The sequence below is a fragment of the Lycium ferocissimum genome, chromosome 2, assembly GCF_029784015.1.
Source record: "Lycium ferocissimum isolate CSIRO_LF1 chromosome 2, AGI_CSIRO_Lferr_CH_V1, whole genome shotgun sequence".
In the NCBI taxonomy this organism is placed as follows: domain Eukaryota; kingdom Viridiplantae; phylum Streptophyta; class Magnoliopsida; order Solanales; family Solanaceae; genus Lycium; species Lycium ferocissimum.
Window position 1 is genome coordinate 42,618,565 of NC_081343.1, and position 20,913 is coordinate 42,639,477.

Below are 20,913 nucleotides of genomic sequence, written 5' to 3' on the forward strand. Positions count from 1 at the left end.
GTGGTTACTTTGGATAGTCCGTAAAACAAAGGAAACTCGCCGAAATTTTTCTCGAAATTATCTAAATTTGGAATACAAATTGGCTTGTCGGCTTCCGTCATATACTGGGTGTGTTTGATATAGTTTGTGATAGCGTTTGATAGGTGTGTTTGGGTGCCCGGATCGGGCACTAGTCACGGCCTACGGGGTTGGGTCGTGACAGTTTTCTAGGCTTATTAAAAACTATTTTGACTTTCATAATGTGTAGTGGCTTTCTAGGCTTCTAGGAGTATGAATTTTGTAGTCTTCTATGCACCTAGAAGACTACAATTCCATTTATTTCTTTTGACTAGTATATTTTAAGAAACTTATTTATAGGTGCTTGTAATTCGTTTGAAAGAAACTTATCTTTGAATATTTAATATTATTGAAACACTTTAGTTTTGAATGATTAGTGCTAATTTGGTGGAGTCCAAATTGAACAATCCCCGTTTGATCTAACAGTTTACAAGAGATGGCTATTCTCTTGAGGATTGTTCGAATAGGATAGGTGGCTTTTGATCCTTTTGGGAGGTGACTAAGGTAAGTTTCCCTTAGTTGTTTTCCAATTATTATTCAATTTATGTCTTCTTTCTATCTTGTCTTTATTTTTTTGCGTCACACAACATTTTCTTAACTATGTTCACCCTTCCAATGTCCCCCTACTAGTTCTCTGACTAACGATTAAATACAAACAGGAAAAAAGAGAAGAGAAGTAGAATACAAATGCGATTGCGTACATTAAACAATCGTGATGTATTCTCACATAATTTTTTTCTAAAAACTTATCAACACGTTCAATAAAGAAGCTACACTTATGAAAATAGAAAAAGAAAAGAAGATAAAGTAATTAAAATCTGCAATCTCAAGTGAAAAGATGTCTGAATATCCAGACCACCCACAAATTGCTATTACATCTTGACAATTTTGTATCCCTAAATCAAGATTCTCAAAGGTGTGACGAAGGTAGATAATAGAACTTTGCTACCATTGAACACCTACAATCAACTCGAACAATAGCATCCACCAATCCAGAAAAAATATCAACCCCAATTTCCGATATAATGAAAAGCTTTTCCTTGACATAATACATAAACAGACCCTCAAACTTGGTCTCAGCTGACAAGTATGCCCTCCAACTTTGGGTGTGCACAAGTAGACACAAGTAGGTTTCCGAAACCGCCGTAATTTCGTGCCACAACAGTTCTTGGACCAAGTGATAAAACAACGCTTTACTTTGTATATTCTGGCAGTTTATAACCGCCAGAATTGTAGAAGATATTATGACATGTCCGTTGCCTAAACTGGCAGTTTTTAACTGCCATAATAGCAGTTTTAAACCGCCAAATCTGCAGCTATAATATCCCATTCAAAGGGTCAAGGTACAAACTAATATATTGCCGTTCTCCAAACTGTTGAACAAGTTATAGGTGATATATGTAACCTGCAGATTCATTAGTTAACTATACTATATATCATATGCGCGATAATTAAATATAACTCCTTTAACCATTCAAGATAGGATCATAGAGAGTTATACAATTGTCCAATTACCACAACTCGAAAACCAAAAAGAACAATTACTATAATTGATTATGCTAAATATTTCTTAATTCAATTACACCCAAGTAAATTTCTACTTCTTTGAGATACTTTCCAGTGAAGAATTTTAATCAACAAACAAGATAGACACCAAAAGAGAAATATATTACAACAACAACAACATAACCAGTGAAATCCCAAAATGTGGGGGTCTGGGAAGGTAAAGTATACGCAGAACTTACCCCTTGATAATGTCCAAATCCACTCCTCAAAGAGAAAGCGTATACAGTCGTCGCAATATAATTTACCCAACTATGAGTCGAGGTCGAATCCACAAGGAACAATATAAAGACAATTTAAACAAGTAGGGAATTACCACCAACTAAGCTAAGCTAAGCCCAACATTTTTTTAATATTTGATTTTTGGTTTAACAACTAACAAAGATAAAACTAACTTGAAAGCGGGTAAAATGATCAATGGCCACAAGTATGGATATAAAGGAAATTACGCTTAAGTAACGATTCAATGTATTTCACGATTTTTGCAACTAAGAGTGAGTTTATGCTAATTAAGGATAATGATTTCTAAAATCTCATCAAAAGTCTATCGACCAAATTGATAAATATCATTACTAAGCTTTTCTCAAGCCTCAGAATGCGGAAAATATAAACAATCAATATAATCTCAAGTAACTTTCCTATCTTTAGCTCAAGTTATGAATGAGGTTTAACACCCCAAATTCTTGTTAATTAATCTTCCTTTCTCGAGCTCAAATCGAAGTAAATGGGCAGGTCTTAGGGTTAGCTAATCTCTTAAGAAACATTAAAGAACAAGATTAATTAAAACAACATTAACTCACTTCATTAGCAATAAAAATCATTCAATACATGAGCAAAACAAGAGGTTCATCCAACACTTTTAATGATAGAATATTTTCATAAACAAGTTTCAAGTAAAGAAATGAAAAACTATACTTAAGTAGTCAATACAAAACAAGGAATTGAAGAAATGAGTAAAGAGTAAGAAATTTATCATCTAAGTCTTCAAATCTTTAATTCCCAAGTGTGGGTGTTAGAACCCTAGCTCTCTAAGACTTGTAAAATGACCCTTCAAGTCTTCCTTTTATAGTTGCGCAATTTTCCAATCAAAAATATATCCAAAACGGCCCCAATTTTCAGATTTACAGATCTGATCGTTTTTGCACTTTTGGCCACTTTTTTCGTTTTCTTCAATTTGGCCTCTTTTGACTTGTTTTCACTTGATTTCTTTTCCGATCACTTCTAAATCACATAAAACTGTAAAATAGGAGTAAACGACATTAAATGCACTATTTTCTCAATCAAATATAGCAAAAGTCTAAGCTTAAAGAAGAGATAAGTTGGTAAAATACCAACTTATCACCCCTACCTTCCAAGGTAGGGAGGCTGTTTCCGAAAGACCCTCGGCTCTAGAGAAATGGGAAAAAAGGTCAGATAAGGAGCAGCATGAAAATGAAAATAACGAAAGTGAAAAAGTCATGATAAAGCAGTCTGAAACTATGCGATACCCATTTGACTGGGCACGACATTCAAGAAAGAGTAAAACTTTTCAAACTTGTGATTCAAAATAAGTCTTAAATATTTGTGTGGCTATAAATCACGTCGTAAAGTGAATTTGTTCCCTAATTAGGAAAGAGGTGAATATTTGTATGGCTGTAAATCACTTCGTAAAGTGAATTTGTTTCCAAATTAGGAAAGAGGTCATTCATTTTGGCACGGAATAAAAAGAAAATAGGTTCACATAAATTGAAACAGAGGGAGTATGAGATGGTGAATTAGTTAAGAGTAAATTAGTGGGACAAGCCCACTACTTCAGCTATTTCATTATGTGATCGTCATATTGTGACTTGTTTGTCAAAGTTAAAATGATTGGGTATCTTTTGACCCTACAAAGATAAGCAATTAATATTTAAATCTTTGATGAAAGATACAATTTTTAGTAGTATTATTTTCTAATTCCACTACTAAAAAACTGCTCAAAAGCGACAAAAAATAATTGATATTTCCGACCTCACGAGGTCGGTTTCTGAAAAAATGCGACCTCAAAAGTAGGTCTGGTATGGGCAGCTCACAAATAATTAGCGACCTCATGAGGTCGGAAAAAAGCGACCACACGTGGTCGGTACATGATTTGTCCCAAAAAAAATAATTAACATACCGACCTCTTGTGGTCAGTATATTAAATTATTTCTTTTTCAAGAAAGCATTAACGACCACATGGGGTCTATAAATTATATATTTTTTTTGTTTATTTTTTCAAGTTACCGACCTCATGTGGTGGGAAATATTAAAAAAATTATTTATTTATTTTTCTGTTACCGACAACATGAGGTCACTAACTATAAATTTATGAATAACTACAATCATGAACCAACCTCATGTAGTCGGGTTCTTTAAAATATGTATACTGATATGAACACAACTGACCTCCTGTGGTCGGTTTCTTTAAAATGTGCAAAATGATATGAACACAATCGACCACCTGAGGTTGGTTTCTTTAAAATCTGGAAAATGAAATTGAAATAACTGACCTCATGAGGTTAGTTTTCTGCAAAAAAATTGGCGGTATTCTGCTACTTTTGCAGCTGTCCACTTGCCAACAATGAAAACTAGTTCTATATTTAGCTAAAACCAGTTCAAATAGCTGCCAAATTTCCAACAAGCACATCAAATTCAACTCGAAACTACTTCAAAGTTGGATCAAAATGTAATTCAACATTCACAAAAAACATTAAACTACTTCAACCTTTGTGATGATAGGCTATAAACACGGGTTTTTAGCTATAGTTCGCCTTATATTTTACTACATTTTGATTGTGTTTGAGCTATAATGTTAGTATTTTACGCTTATTACGTGAGTTTTATTGTATAGGACTTGATTTCGAGATAAGGAGCATTTTGAAGCTAAATCGGGATTTAACGGATGTGGGATTGTAATCGAAGTTGAAGTTGAATATATTGGTAGCAAATTAAAGTGAAGCAAAGACATTATAACAAGTCAAAATGAAGGAGATCCTATCTAATGATTGGACCATGATTGCCTAATGATTGAGGCCACTAACTACGTGAAAGGAAATTAATTAAAGGAATGAATTGGATGGGAATTAGGTGGCAACAGATGGAGAAAGAACATAGAGCAGCACTTTAATATGCTGCTACGTCCACAGGCTCTGAATTTATTGCCTGCCGCGACGCTAGGCGCTACGCCCTGCGCGTCGCGGTAAGCCCTTTTCGAGCAGTTTCAGTTTTTCCGAATTCTTAAGGGTATTTTCGTCCCGGGACTTTTGGAATATGTTATAAATACTATCTAAACACGTTTTGGAGGAGACTTTTGACTGAGGAGGCATTGGAGGCACGTAGAAGAGGATTTGACGGCCGAATTCATTACTTTCCATCGTGATTCGATTCAATACGGAAGTTTGGATCAATCGTCGGTTGTAATGTTTTCTACTTCTATTCTTCTATGTTCTTTTATTCTATTATGGAACAGTTTTCTTATAGGGTTTTGACAAGACATGATGTATTGATTGACGTTTTTAGATTCGATTCTTGTCTTATTGCTTGAATTCGTTAGCAGGGTTTTGAATTGAATTGCAGAGTTATTTACTATTTTATTTAATCGAAAGCGAAATAGTTTGGTGAATATCTTTACACTGTTTTATTTGGTTTTAATTGGTGATTCTTCTAAGTTATCGAAAGAGCTTCTTGAATTATTGGTTGAACCAAGAGAGGAAAATATTCGAGAGATGTTTCCCTTGAGCCTAAACCCTTTTTCGTTTTTTGCATATGTTCACAATGTGCTTTTCATCGCCTTGAACTCATGGATAGTAGTTTTATTTGATTGTTGAGATATTTTTGGATGCTTTAATCGAAAGAGAAAGTGTTCTATGAATTATCTTAATATAAATCTGATTTAGCTCATGATTGAATGATTTTAGAGTAATCGGAAGAGACTCTTGAATAATTTTTCTTGGGTTATAAGCTGACGATATTCGTTAGAAGTAGTCTGAAGATCCATTTCTATCCATAATTTTTGAACCATTTCTATCCATAATTTTTGAACATTCTCAGAGCTTGCATTAGTTTAATTTGTGAAATCTGTATAAATAATCGGAAGGTGTTTATTAGATTCTAGAGTAAACTAATTACTTATTGAATTCGAGAGACTCAATAAAATTTAGAGGAGAATGATAAAACAAATTGAAGATAATTGCTAAAATCTTGCATCTGTCTTGTCTACTACCCTTACTTCTCATATTAATAGTAATCTTTGCTTTCATTGTCGATTGTCCTTAATTACGTTGTAGTCGATAATCGTGGTTTATAACCACAACAAACTAAAGTTTTTATTTCCTGAATAATATTGAGCAAGGTTATGTTTGGGTAATTATTTGTACCAATCCCTGTGGAGACGATCTTAAACTATACTATATTTGACTAGCGAAGCGCTTACTTTATACTGTGTTTTGCGCTCGTCACTTTGCAAACATCCACAAAACGTTATACTAGTCTACATTAAGTTAGTCTACAACATCAAACTACTTCAACATAGAATTCTCCCACCAAACACTTTCACATTTTTACAAATCCACCAAAAAATTTATAAGTTAGTAAGATATTTAAAATTCAACCACGTCGTTCTGTGTTTGACACGTGCTCCCCATGATCATCACCGCTACTTGGCTCATCTACAAGTCCATGTTCTTGACCAACATCTCGATGTCGTGAACTAGATTGAGAATGGGGAGGTCGACGCTTGGAGCTACAAGCATCATCAGGACTAGGGGGAATCCCCCTCAAAGAAAGTAATAAGTCTAATTGAGCTTTCATACCCGCAAATTGCTCATCCCTCTGTCTCCCCCTATCCTCCGCAGCCTGTAGCTGCTCGTCCCTCCGCCTCTCCCTAGCCTCCGAAGCCTGTAACTGGATAGATAGCTCAATAATCTTCTGCTCCATGGCCATAACACTCGCTCTGTCTGACGACCCGACATCATTGGAAGAACCTATGCCTTGCAGAGGCGATTGGAATTTACGAAATGCTCTATTTGCCATTCCATAAGTTGTGCCAAACCTAGTGGGGCCACCAACTGTCGCAATCCACAATTAATTCAATTGTTCATCTGTAGGCTCTGTTCCAGGTGGCAGACTACTGCATAACTCAGCCCGTGATTGTTGAAATTGAATCTGAAATTGAACAAGGAAAATCAACTGTCTAAATGGTAAAACCAATGTAAGACACTATCATATCAAAGCATATCTAAGTACAATTTCGAACTTGCACCCCATTGGCAAAATCTGAAAATGGAAGGGAAAGCAATATAGAAATTACTACAATGATACTATATTACTGCTCAAGAATCAAACAGTGCACACAAAGGCCAATCATTGTATTCATATCATGGCCAATCATCGCATTCACATCATTAAAAGGTGAAGAGTCACAAATATCAATTGACGTATTCAACAAATTCTTATTAATAAACATTTATAGACATCAACTGAGTAGAAAATGTTGTCACGATGACAACAACTGAAGCGAAAAAAATACTTTTTACAGAAAATTATTTTTTATATATAAACAATTTTTTTACTTTTTTATATTTTGAACCCCTCGACGGAAATCCGCTCCGCCACTGGTCACGATGACAACAACTGATTTTTTTGTGCAGAAACACTATTTTCATGCCAAACAGACTGCATTTCAAAACGTGAGCTAAAACACTATTTGCAAAAGTCAGCAATATAATGTCAAATATTTGCACAGACTAACCAGAAATTTTGAAGGAGAAATAGAGGTTCCCTGCTTCAGCCTTTCAACTTAGAGTTGAATTCAACTTCATATCCATTTAAAGAAGAGATGGTCTCAAAGTTTGAAAATTAGTCCTACTTCGCTAGATACCAAAACTAATCATGCTTGAAACAACTACAGGAGATCTTGCATTAGTATGCAAACAAGCTGGTTTTACTTGTTCTTTCTGTCTGCAGGTTCTCTGAAGGTTGGATGGACAAGAATATAAGGCCTAATGCCACTGGTTTTTCTCCAATTTCTCTTACTCAAGGCCTATGGGTGGAGAGATTGATAGTTATTGGTGCAGAAAATGAGATGGGATGGGATCTGGTGTGTGTTATATGGAGATACATGGACAGGCAAACCAGGTCCATGGTTCAGTCTTACAATTATCTCATTGATCTAATCTTCACAAGAAATGATATGAGTTTTGGGATGGTGAGAACTTAAAATATGAACAGGGGCAACCAGATCCATATATGTCGATTAATACCGTCTCGGTCTTTGAAATATTTAGCACCGTGTATACAAAAAAAAAAAAAAAAAAAAAAAAAAAAAACTATTAACATTTAGAGAAACTTTGTCGCACAAATTTTGTTATTGATGATATCTAAGTGTAGATATATTATCAGATTTTCTTACTCAAGAGGTTTAACTTCTTTAAAACAGAGTTTTTATAGCACCATTGGGCGTTGGTCAAAATACTACTTTAAATAGCTTCCTTGAAAGAAATATGTTGCTTTAACTTCTACAAATAAAGATCCTTAATCCTATAAAACAATATGTCACCAATACTCCAGAATTCCGGGAAAACTGTAATTCAAAGTAGAACTTTATAAATGGAACCCGAAACAACAAATCATCCGGGTCTTATAACATCAACTCTAGTACTTCTTATAAAGGTCATTATCATTCATTCAGTCTGGCAATCAGAATTTTTGGTTCCCTTATACAACGAGAGAGAGAGATATACATCTTAGATTTCAGGCTTTGCTTGTGACACGATACCCTTCAGGGCTGACGCATGAAACAAGGGCTAGAAGCTGTACCAACATAGTGATTCAAGGTCACTGGCCATAGGTGAAGAAAATGCAAGCTACAAGAATATGGCACTTCATCATTTCACTGAACCAGTTCTTTGGTTATCTCATGATCAAAGACTAGTCTTTACCATTAGTTACAATGCAAATTTAAGAATTCTAGTTAGTTTGATATTAGCAATTTAAGAAAACATCTTTCCTTATATGTTCACATATATCCACTGCCAGAAGCTGCAAATTGTAGTTTGCAGTAGTACTACTTTTCTTCTCTTTTTAATATATTCATATGGAACCAATTGGAGAAAGTGAAGAGATAAAAGCAATAGATATATTACTATCCAGAGGGTCAAATCCTGGCTTGATAAAAGCACATGAAAAGTAGAAGCTTCTGTTTTAGAAAAGAAATTCAATTAAACTTACGTAGGACTGCTTAGCCCGTTCCTCAACCCATTCGTCTGGCTGTTCACTGTTTTTCTTCTGCTTCACGTGAGTGATTCTGAATGCCTCATCTTGAGGCAATATCCTCTTTTCTTTGAGTTCCTGCAAAAAGAATAATTGAGTAATTAATAAAGAAAACGAAATAAATTGATTATCCTACAATAGGATTAAAGGAAAAATACCAGCTCCTTCCTCACGGCCGCTTGGCTCTTAATTAGCCCCACTAGTATGCAGGGAGCCACCCTTCGTAGAATTTCTGGCCTTTTTCCCTGTTTCACTTTGTTTCTTAAATTCATCAGACGCCCAGTACCGCAATAGCTTGTTATAGGCCTCAGGACGGATCCAATCAGGCTTCACTTGCTCTTCACGAACCCTTCCTAATGCACCCTTTAGCAAAATGGCCCTACTTTCTTCTCGAAGTTTTGGGCAACATGAGCTTCATGTTCCGGGAGCTAGAAACACTTTCTCTGCAATGAATAGTAATGAGTTTATTAATAAGGAATCAATCAATATTATAGTAAATTATTTGAATAAAAATAATAAATTCATATACCTTAAAGGTTAAATAGATCTGTCTCTTCTGGTCTGGTTCCATCTTGCCCCAAGTCAGCTAGTCCGTGAAACAATCCTGTATCGTCCGTGAAAGAATTCTTGAAGCTTTGTCTGGTAAAAAACTAAAAAAACATAACCAATTTAACACTTAGAGGTTTAACATCTCATTGGTATTATTCCGATGTATGCATGCACTAATGCTACTACTGGTGCTAAGGATCTTTTTTTCATAAGAAATGAATTAGTCCAGGTTTGTGTGGCATGGAACTGTTCCATTGATCCTACTATGGGAAGTGATTTGGACTGGTGTTATAAAGAACAGCAGCTACCATCATTACATCATGCAGTTCATAGGACAACATCAAGTATGCAGAAGTTTAACAAATGCAGGCTCCTAACAGATGACAAAAATGATAAAAGACCATACTGCATTGGCCATGCCATGGAACCTGGTCATGGTACAAAATTATTGTATTGATAAGATCTTCAAGGCATAATGTCACAGCTATTGACTTAGGTGCTTCAGGTATCAACCCCAAGCAGGTCCTCGAAGTCCAACATTTTTCTGATTACTTGAGTCCGCTGATGGAGTTCATGGCCTCACTTCCTGCTGATAAAAAAGTGGTTCTTGTAGGCCATGAACTTGGTGGCTTTGCAATTTCTAAAGCCATGGAAAGCTTTCCGGAAAAGATTTCAGTTGCTATATTTGTCACTACTCTAATGCTTGGTCCAACTCTCAATGCAACCACCATCTACAATGAGGTACCAATTTTGCATATTCCCAACTTTAGCCATGAGATAATTTGTTATGTTTGCTTACACTTATACATATTTGAAATAAATATACTTCGTTACAGGTCTTGGCTTTGACTGGAGTATTATCTGCACTTGATAATCGTGTTACATACGATAATGGACCTACCAGTCCTCCAACAACCTTGAGTTATGGTCCGAAATACTTGGCAACTAAGATTTACCAGTTGAGCCCGAATCAGGTAAACAAAGCATAATCCAAAAATATAATTGAAATAGCCAAGTTCTGTTATTCAGGTAAATAGGTTGTCCCTAAAGTGACTAATGACTTGTTTTGCCAAAAAATATTAGTAGGCATCACCTACTCGATGATTTTACTAGTTTATCCAAATTATAGATCTATTCGACTACTTAATTGCAACGACCACATGGAAATGATTTAAGTCGGTTAATTATTCCTTCTTGGTGTTAGGATTTGGAGCTGGCCAATACACTAGTAAGGCCAATTTTTTTATACAGTGTGGAAGATGTTTCTAAGGAGATGGTTAAGAAAAAGATATGGATCAGTTTGGGCTACTATCTCTAATCACGGCGGGACCTGGCTCTTTCCACAAAGCCCTACTACTCTTTTTATGTTTCTTTAGGGGCAGTAGCAATACCCTTGCTCCTTTTATCACCTGTCATCTACAAATAAAAAAAAATAAAAAATAATGAACTCTTGTAGATGGAATAATGCAGTCGTGGAGGAGCAGTTGGAGAGTTCATAAAAGAAGTGACCAGGTATAAAACAAGCTTCCGGAGTCATGCAATCAACTTGAAGACTATATCAAAGCTAAAAATCATAAACCAAATAGTTCATCATAGCAACAAAATTTCATAGGAGTTTAACATAAAATAGTCCGTGTAATGAGTTTGTAACATAGTGCAAGAAAATAATTCCAATCACATCAGTTAAACAGGCAGTCCCTAAACATGAAAAAGAAAATCACCACCAAATAAGCTTAATAAAATAGTAAAAGGACTTCTGGTAAATACGACAAAACTGATCCTAAGTCTGCTCACCACCAGATGATAATCCAACATAAAAATACGACAAATTAAATTCATTGGGAGAAATCCTAAAAACAACAGAGTACGTATTAGTAAAACAAAGAAAAAACACAAACATTCAGCGAAGATAAGCGGCATAGGAGTTTAACATAAAATAGTCCGCGTAATGAGTTTGTAACATAGTGTAAGAGAATAATTCCAATCACATCAGTTAAACAGGCAGTCCCTAAACATGAAAAAGAAAATCACCACCAAATAAGCTTAGAGCCTGTTTGGAAAGCCACTTGGTAATTGGAATTGGTGTAATTACTACCCTAGTAATTACACAGCCTAGTAATTACACAGTATTGTAATTACAACGACCTATTTGTTTGTCATAATGTAATTACAGTGTAATTACAAGCGTGTTGTTTGGTTGCACAAGTGTAATTACACAGTTAGTTTAATTTAAAACTAAAATTTAATTATAAAAAATTTAAAATTAATATTTAAAAAATATGTGCCTTTATAAATGATATTAAATTAGTTAATAATACATTTTTTCTTGAAAATATGTTAATTAATAATCATATATTTGTAACTAATATTGTAAAAATTAATTGATATATAATTTCAAATTAATAATATTTTAATTTTAATTGATTATAAAAATTAAAAGCATACCTTTTTTGTGAGAACATCATGGGATTGGATGTTTGACAAAAAAAAATTATAAATATAATGCCATACCACTGTTCAAATATTTGACAATAATTCTATCAACTGTAAGTAAAAAATAAACAACATGTAATGTGAAATAACAAGTCAATAGTACTAAAGCAAATATTTTTAAAATTGAAAGCATAACCTAAATTCAAAATCCGAAAGAATATTTTTAACATAATATTCTTATGTCAAATTTTAACGTTACATAAGTAAGTTTCAACTTAACATAAGTAAATACTCCTATAATTCAACAGAAAGGGAAAATATAAGTCAATAACCTCATTCACAATGAAATTCTACTTTAATAACGTACTTTTTATATGTCAATTTTGCTAATGACTCATTCTTTCCAATATTAAGAGATGTAGTTTTAAAAATTAGAATATTAACATGGTTATGCTAAATAAATAAAAGAAAAAAATAAAAAAAATACGAGCAATTACATGGAACCACAAGAAGTCAAGGTTGAGAATGAGAAGAAATGAAATGAAATATAAATTCTATAAAAAGAAAAATATATTTTTAAAAATACAAATGATTAAAAAGTAAAAATAAAAAAGAAATTAAATAATAGAAATAAAAATAAATTAGAAAAGAAAAGAAATTAAAATAAAATAAAAAATAAATTAAATAATAGAAATAAAAAATAAATTAAAAAGGTAAGATGTTAAAATAAAATTAAAAAGAAATAAATTAAAAAGTAACCCTGTAATTACAGGGTGTAATTACATCCAATTCTCAGCCCCCCCTTGAGAATTGGAGAGCGTAATTACACCCTCTCAATTACACACAATTCCCACCTAAACGTAAATTACAGTTAAACAAACGAAAGCTAAAATGTAATTACACCCAATTCCAATTACCTGGGTGGATTTCCAAATAGGCCCTTAATAAAATAGTAAAAGGACTTCTGGTAAATACGACAAAATTGATCCTAAGTCTGCTCACTGCCAGATGATATCCAACATAAAAATACGACAAACTAAATTCATTCGGAGAAATCCTAAAAAACAACAGAGTACGTATTAGTAAAACAAAGAAAAAACACAAACATTCAGCAAAGATAAGTGGGGATCGTGATACGGATAAACAACATACTCATAACATAAGCCATAACAACAAAGGTATGCAGCCCAGCTGATGCAAAAGAAAGAGATGCTATTCATCATCATCATTGTCTCCCTCTTCTGACCATTCTTCCTCATCGGTGTTTCGTTTTCATCGTTAGGCTTATTCACCTCTGGATTAATTTCTTCTATATCAATTTATTCTAATATGTGTTATGGATGCTCTAAATCCTTTTCTAACTCATTGTCAACTGTTTGGTGAACACTTGATACGTCGTCAGCTTGGAATGTAACAGGCAACTCATTCTCCACTTCCACTCGAGCCACAGGCTTGGTTTAAATTACCACCCACCAAGCAGACTTTTCTGGACCCAAGGGACAAGGAGCATAGTATACTTGCCTAACATTTTGTGCAATAATAAAAGGATCATAAGCCCCATATTCCCTCGTGTGGTTTACTTCGGTGATGTTATACTGCCTGAATTGCCTCATACCTCTATTTGGCGTTGGATCGAACCACTTGCACCAAAAAAGTACAATTTTCTTTACTTGAAAACCAGAAAAAGCTAGTTCTAGGATCTCCTTGATTACACCATAATAATCAACCCCCGTGTGGTTTCCATCACCACCTTTAACCCAAACCCTATTGTTGTTAGTTTTCATATGATTGGAGCGTTCTTCCGTAGTAAACTTGAAACCATTTACCACATATTTGTCCATAGAACAGACGCTATCTGGCCCCCAAGATATGTCTTTCAAAAATTGGTCATGGTAACCATATTGTGTACTATGTACCTATTAGTAGTTAAGAAATAACAATTTAGCAATAGCAGAACGAGCACTTTTTTATTTAAGATAGCTTTATGAAAATATTGTAACACTTAAGTAATCTTTAAACCATGTTGCAAATTGTTCGTACACTTGAGACTCGTCTTTTATCTACACAAAGTAACTGCCCAACATCCTTTCTACAAACCTTTCTATAATATAAGAGAAGCTCTTCGAGCTTTCTTCGCATGCTTGAGCGCATCCCCTTTCTATTAGTAAGGTTGTCAAATTTCCTTTAGTTCCTTTATGACTATAATCTAAATAATAGGGGTGGGGGGCGCTAACGAGCAAGAAAAGGGATGCGCGTCGGGCGCAACGGCTTCAGCCGCTACGCCCTTTGCTTCTGCCTTATCTTTTACTAAGAAACTAATCTAAATAGAATCCCTTCTTTCTCAAAGTCAACTTTCTCCCTTCTTGCTTTAGTGAAATAGGATGGAGTTTGAGTTAGTCGTTATGCCTTGGTATTGCATAATTAGTGCAATATAACAACAACTTACTCATAATATGATTGAAGTTTCGGGCAATTCAGCAAGACATGTGTCAATGCAGACTTAAACTCCATATCATTCAATTATCTTTTTTTACGTTTTTTTGATCCCGTACCCGGTCGATTGAAGATAGATATCGGCTTCGCGAAAGCATCATTGACACCTCCGTCGTAGTGCCGATTGGGCCTGTTTCGCAAGTAAGGAACATCATCTCCAAAGTAGTAAGAACAGAAATGAGATGTTTCCTTAGCAAGATATGCTTGCAAATTGAGCCCTCCACTCTATGTCTCTGCATGATACCCCGTTTACACTTGCCAATAGTCCCACATAATATTATGTTAAGCATGTGTTTTTAAATTAAACAATTTGATAGGAATAAATGAAAATTTAGACTCATTACCTCTCAAAAGGATACATCCACCGACATTGAACTGGGCCTTCGAGTCTAGCTTCCTCTGCAAGGTGAATTCGAAGATGTTCCATCACATCAAAGAACCCCGGTAGTAGAATCTTCTCCAACTTATTTGTGATTACAGGAATATTCTTATGCATCCGTTCTAGGTTGTCTACCTTCAACGTGCTAGAACACAAGTCTTTGAAGAACAAACTAATTTCTTGTCATAGGTTTCCGTTCGGGTAGGCAAGCCACTAAATGCAATGGGGAGTAAAGTTTCCATGAAAATGTGACTATCATGGCCTTTTATCCCATGTAACTTTCCTTGCTCCATATCGACACGTTTTCCCAAATTTGATGCATACCCATCAGGCATCTTCAAGTTCTGAACACACTGACAAATCTTTCGCTTTTGCTCCATTGTGAATGATTAACCAGCCTTAGGCTTGAAGACTCTGTTTTGTTTGTCCTGTAACCATAACTCTTTTCGTTTACAGTATTCCTGTACGTCCATTCTAGCCTTTGGATTATCTTTTGTCTTGCCCTTAACATCCATCACTGTGTTGAACAAGTTATCAAAGTAATTTTTTTCAATATGCATGACATCAAGATTATGTCGGAGAAGATTATCCTTCCAATATGGTAACTCCCAAAATATGCTTTGCTTAGTCCAGTTATGTGTTAACCCATACCTATCGAACTTGTACGGTGCTTCTTCAAAGAACCTTCGGAAAGTTTTGAACCCTCTCCCAAATATCCTCTCCCCACAGTCTTGGAGGTGGACAGTTTCGTTCAATTGTGTTCTTACTGAATGCATTTTTCATACTTCAAACTCATGATCCATTGGCAAGAATTGACGGTGGCAATCAAACCATGAATTTTTATGGCCATATTTTAAAGTGAAAGATTTAGTATTTTCCATGCGATGAGGGGCAGGCTAACTTTCCGGCTATCATCCACCACAACATTCAATACGCAGGAAAGTCATTAATAGTCCACATTAAGGTGGCCCGCAAATTAAAGTTCTGCCTACGCTATACATCAAATGTGTCACCCCTTCAACCCACAACAATTCCAACTCATCAATCAAAGGTTGCAAGTGTTATACCCTATTTTAACCTAAGTCAAAATAGTTTACAATATCCGGGTAATTCCGGAGTTAATTAAAATTAAAGAGTCGCCACCTAATTATTTATGGTGAATTAGGGCACCTAAAGTTAATTAAAATAATTATCTAAAGTTGATTTTATTTTTAAAGTCTACGAAACCGAAATTCTAGGTACGGGTTCAACTACTCTAGAGGGAAGCTATTAGGCATCCTCTAAATTCCATTAATAATGGTTAATCCGACCGGACTCAAATTTAATTAGGCTAAGTGTAAGTGTAACATTTTAAATGTTTGGAAAATAGCTTGTATATGTTGCTAAAATTATAAATAGGAACATAATAATGCTATTAAAAATAAGACTTGTAGAAAATTATAATTTTTTGCGTAAAAGAGTTTAATTATGAATAAGCTGAAAAAGTGTGAGATGGTGCAACGTTTTGCAAATATTTGAAACAACTTAATAATTAGGTGTTAATTGATTTTAACGGTTATATATTATATATATATACACACACATATATATTAAATGACTAGATAAAATAATTTTATAAATAGGCTTTCTTTAACTAATCACTTAGTAAGATAAATATTTTAGCGAAAGACATTCATATGTTTCAAAAGTAACAGTTAGCTTAATTTAAGGACTTGGAGAAAGTTAGTAGATCATTATACCTCAACCCGTAGAAAAACAATCTTTGATGCTAAAAAAATCCGTTGTAAAGGTTTTCTAAAATTACTTCTTCTAAAAAAAAAACTCAATCGATTTTAAAAAAAAACATGTTTTGACTCCTAAACTTCCAGTTAACTAACTGGTTATAAATGTCTAAGTTACAGCTTTATGAGTGAAAGGCATGAGATCGGCTTCTTGATTAAAAGGGATCTAGATTTAATTACAGGTTTCTCTCGACAACGGGACTAAATATCGATATTTTGGGGACATCTCAAACTTCAAACAAAGTCACCAAACAAACACACCAACTGGTCATAGATGGTGAAACAACCGAAAGAAAAGCTATAAAGTATGATGCTCGGAATAAGTAACTAAAGGAAGAGTATAACGGATGCTTGTCATATCATCTCGCTTCTCTTTAGTTTTCTATTCGAATGAGCTTTTGAGAAAGAGCGGGAGATACGAATGATATAGTGGATGCGCGTTCAGGTCTTGCGGTGACGTCGAGTCCCAAAGTGGAACTCTCCAACTCCGGTATTCATGCAAAAAAATAAGGAAAAAAAAAAGAAAGAGAGCTGGTTAGAAGAGGTACTCTGCTCATTAGAAATATATACAAACTAAATATGCAAAAGAAGTACATTCTTACCTCAAATTCTAATAATCTGTAAACTAAGAATATCGTCACGTCATATTATATGTAAAACTTATATAAATCAGTCTCATATGCTTCAGAGAGGGAACATTATATTCTTAAGGAGCACACATTGAAATTGGAACAATGCCTTCATCTTTTAATTATCAAAATAATTACTACATGCTAAAAAGGGTCTTATATGAGTCTACAAACTTAAACTCAGGCTGCTCCCCTCAATCTAACCATGTGAACATCTAAAGAAAGAATATTATTTATTTAACATCACTCAAATAAATAGAGGAATATTACACTATGGGCAGTTTTCTTCCTAAACATGAAGATACATGGACATAGCCTCAGATTAACTCAAACGTGAGGCGTGTGTGGTGTTAACCATTTGAATAAACTTTAACGTTACGGACATAACGAGGTGGACTAATTAACATCACCAACTAGGACTCGGGCCATAATGCAGCAAGACGATATGAATTACACGAGCAAGGAGATCATGGATCATTTTTGATGTTGATTAAAGATTAACCATTACTACTAGTATAATAATATCCATTCAAGTTCATAAGGAAGGTATCATGACTTAATAACTAAAGCTTTGAACAGGGATCTAAGGCCATACTTCTATCATACGAAAACATAAATCGAGACAGTAACATATAGAAATCTGAATCAAGGCGGTAGCATTTCACTAAACCTTCATACATGTGATCAAAAGGATGAATAAAACAACCTATCTAAATAAATATTCTAAGTCGTGATAACATTTATGCTCATCCACGTGATAAGCGAAAGGAACAAAGAACAGGATTTCAAAAATTTAAGTATGGCCGATAGTAGAAGAAAAGTAAGTTATCTTAACCAAAGTAGAATCATATTCCTGCTTTAAGCCTTCATTACAGAACACACAAATAAAATTATGAACATGGATTTTTCTAAATAAGCAAAGACACTAGGCACGAAGGGAGTAAATGGACAAAATAGAGTCGGATTTACTCGACATAAACTAGACATTTCCAAATGATCGTGAATTTAGTACAAACAAAAGACGTCAACATATCATCCAAAGCTAAAACAAAGATATCTCCATACGAATCAGAATGTAACACCCTAACAATATGGTTTCGGACATTGAATCTTACTTAATATCCAGTTGAGGGTATGACTACTCTTTTTTTTTACATCCAAACACCATCTAATTTAGAGGTAAAAAAAAAAAAGTAGGTGACCACATGATTTAATCCAAAACAGATCCGAATACGATAGGACCTCGAAACATGACCATTCAACGCATAAACAGAATTTTAGATGAAACAAAAAGAAAGAAAGAAAGTAGGATCGGGTTTACCTCTTGTGGGTGCAGTGAGCTAGGGCATCGAAGCCACGAATCCACTCTCTCGCGAATCTACTCTCGTAACGATAGATCCAAAACTTGACAAAATGGGTTCGAACGCCTTTTTATATTTCTCTCGGGATAACCAACGAGAGACTAATGAAATGCTTTAAAAGAAAACCTGAATTTTCCGACCCCGTTTTTTCTTTTTCTCAATGTTTTTGGGCGGGATTTTAAAGGAATAAATCAAACCCAAATAAATAAATACTAGACCCCTGTTTTGGCCATTTTGTTGACCAAATCAAGATAGAGAGAGAGAAACGTTTATATTTTCTTAGAGAGATGAATCCAAGCCCCAAGAATCCCAAAACCTTTTAAGAATTGATGGAAATATCCGAACTTTTGATATATATAAAGGGGAAGAGACTAGGGTTTGGCCATTTTGTAGAGGATTTCAAATCCCGAATTTCAAAATATGTTTTTTTGAAATTTGAAATGAGAGTTGTGTCCAAACTCATTAATAAATTGTCCGTTTCCTTGTTGTCTTTGGGGACTTGAATGAATATATTATGTGTGATGTTAATAATAATAATAATAATAATAATAATAATAATAATAATATTTGGAGACTTTAATGATAATATATAAGGTCTAAGGTAATAATAGAGTAAAACATTATCTCGGGACTTGATGATAAACAATATCGTAAGTAGAGTATTAGGGCAAAGTCATTAGAGTAGGTAAAAAGTGAGGAAATAGTAAAGTTAGTAAAGTTAGAGAGTCAAGAAAATGAATTGGAATAAAGTATATAGCCATTTGGCTTATGCAAGTGAGGCTGTGTAGTCATGTGTCGTCTCTGGTTATTTCGGGGACTTGATGGTAAATGGTACGCCGATGAGGCCATTTAGCCAAACGATGTCTCCGGTTGTTTCGGGGACTCGAAGATATCTGTGAAATTAAGGTACAAATTATTATGACAAGGTAATTTATGAAGTAAAAAGTGAAGTAAGAGTGCGTGTTTGTGCCGGCTTATAAAAATGAGGTTGTATAGTTTGTATGATATCTCCGGATTGTTTTCGTCTCTGTAGACTTGATAAAGATTCCCGTAAAGTTCGGGGTGAAGTTGTTAAAATAAAGCAAAGGATGATTCCCGTAAAGTTCGGGGTAAAGTTGTTAAAATAAAGTGAAGGATGATTCCCGTAAAGTTCGGGATAAAGTATTTAAAGTAGAGTGAATGATGAGAATATAGATTCCTGTAAAGTAAACAAAGTGGATGGTAAAGTAGGTAAAGTAGGTAAAGTGAATGATGTTGTCTCCGGAGATTTGATGAAAATCCCCGTAAAGTCCGGGTTAAAGTAGATAAAGTAAATGACATGAACATGAATTCCCGTAAAGTCCGGGGTAAAGTTGTTAAAGTAAAGTGAATGATCTCTCCGGTTGTCTTCGGAGACTTGATGCGAATTCCCGTAAAGTCCGGGGTAAAGTGGTTAAAGTAGGTAAAGTAAATGAAGAATGTAAATTCCTGTGAAGTTCAGGGTAAAGTCGTAAAGTTGGTAAAGTAGATGATAAAATAAAATGATACAATAAAGAGTAAAGTAAGTGTATAGTCGTTTTTAATAACGTTGAAATGGTGTCGAGAGGGGAATAAAACGTAATCCTCTTTTAATCCGCCTTCGATCTCGCCAACCTACAAAGGGCGTGCGTATCTGTTAATAAAGTCATAAAGTTGTTGTGATAAAATAAAACTGAAGATAAAATTAGAAATAAAGCCGTTTGGCCTTTAAGGCGAGGCCATAATGGCCCAAATGATGCTTTCAACCATGGTTGATAGGCTTGATTGTCGGTCTCGCAGTCTTTGTTCCTACACTCAAAGAAAAATTCTTAGTTTAGGAGGGGAAAGCTGATTCGTGTTGACCCGAAGCTTGACGTTGTTGGCGCTCCATTCATCTTGTTTGTTTGGATCTAGTGATCTTCGTTCAAGTCTCGGTAGATGAATAGTAGTAAAACAATTGAAAGAAAGTATTTCATTTGAAAGGTAGGTATGCAAGTATATGTATAAGGAAATGTAACTATATGTATATAAGTTGTGAAATATATATATAGATGTATGTATGTAAGGGAAGATATATATGTAAATATATGTATGTAGGTTGTAAAATATTTCTGCCGACCTCAGATTGTGACACAATTGAAAAGTCATTTGTCTATACTATTTCTTGTCTGGTAGCCTTAATATTGTCGATGTCTAACTTTTCTCTTGTCTAATTCTTTCAAAATATGCCCCAGTTTTGGCTCAGAAGGGTGTATTAAACCTATGTTGCGGTGTGACCGAACCTTATATAGGTTGCCTACGTATCCCACCAAAGGAATCGGGTCAGAACGTAGTTCGTAAGGTACATAGAATGTGGTTTAAAGTTTGATAAAGGGACCGAACCCGATGTGGATTGCCTACGT

At 34.6% G+C, this 20,913-nt stretch overlaps 2 protein-coding genes across 3 annotated transcripts; one reads left to right on the top strand and one right to left on the bottom strand.

The window, feature by feature from the left end:
* Nucleotides 1-6,210: 6,210 nt before the first annotated feature.
* On the bottom strand, nt 6,211-9,502 carry LOC132048072 (uncharacterized). 2 transcript variants are annotated; one of them, XM_059439012.1, is made up of 4 exons: nt 9,419-9,502; nt 9,048-9,332; nt 8,848-8,967; nt 6,284-6,783 (listed from the first exon to the last, which is right to left on the bottom strand). In XM_059439012.1, exons 2-4 carry the CDS (start codon nt 9,159-9,161, stop codon nt 6,703-6,705), a joined length of 315 nt encoding a protein of 104 aa, XP_059294995.1. In that variant the 5' UTR covers nt 9,162-9,332; nt 9,419-9,502; the 3' UTR covers nt 6,284-6,702. The 2 variants fall into 2 exon arrangements, with proteins under 2 accessions (XP_059294994.1, XP_059294995.1); XM_059439011.1 differs by lacking the exons at nt 9,048-9,332; nt 9,419-9,502 and having other exon boundaries at nt 6,211-6,783; nt 8,848-9,039.
* Nucleotides 9,503-9,598: 96 nt separating this feature from the next.
* On the top strand, nt 9,599-10,756 carry LOC132047611 (methyl jasmonate esterase 1-like). The gene is made up of 4 exons (XM_059438630.1): nt 9,599-9,667; nt 9,838-10,179; nt 10,275-10,412; nt 10,643-10,756. The coding sequence occupies exons 1-4, from the start codon at nt 9,599-9,601 to the stop codon at nt 10,754-10,756; spliced, it is 663 nt and encodes a 220-aa protein (XP_059294613.1).
* The last annotated feature ends 10,157 nt before the right edge of the window (nt 10,757-20,913 follow it).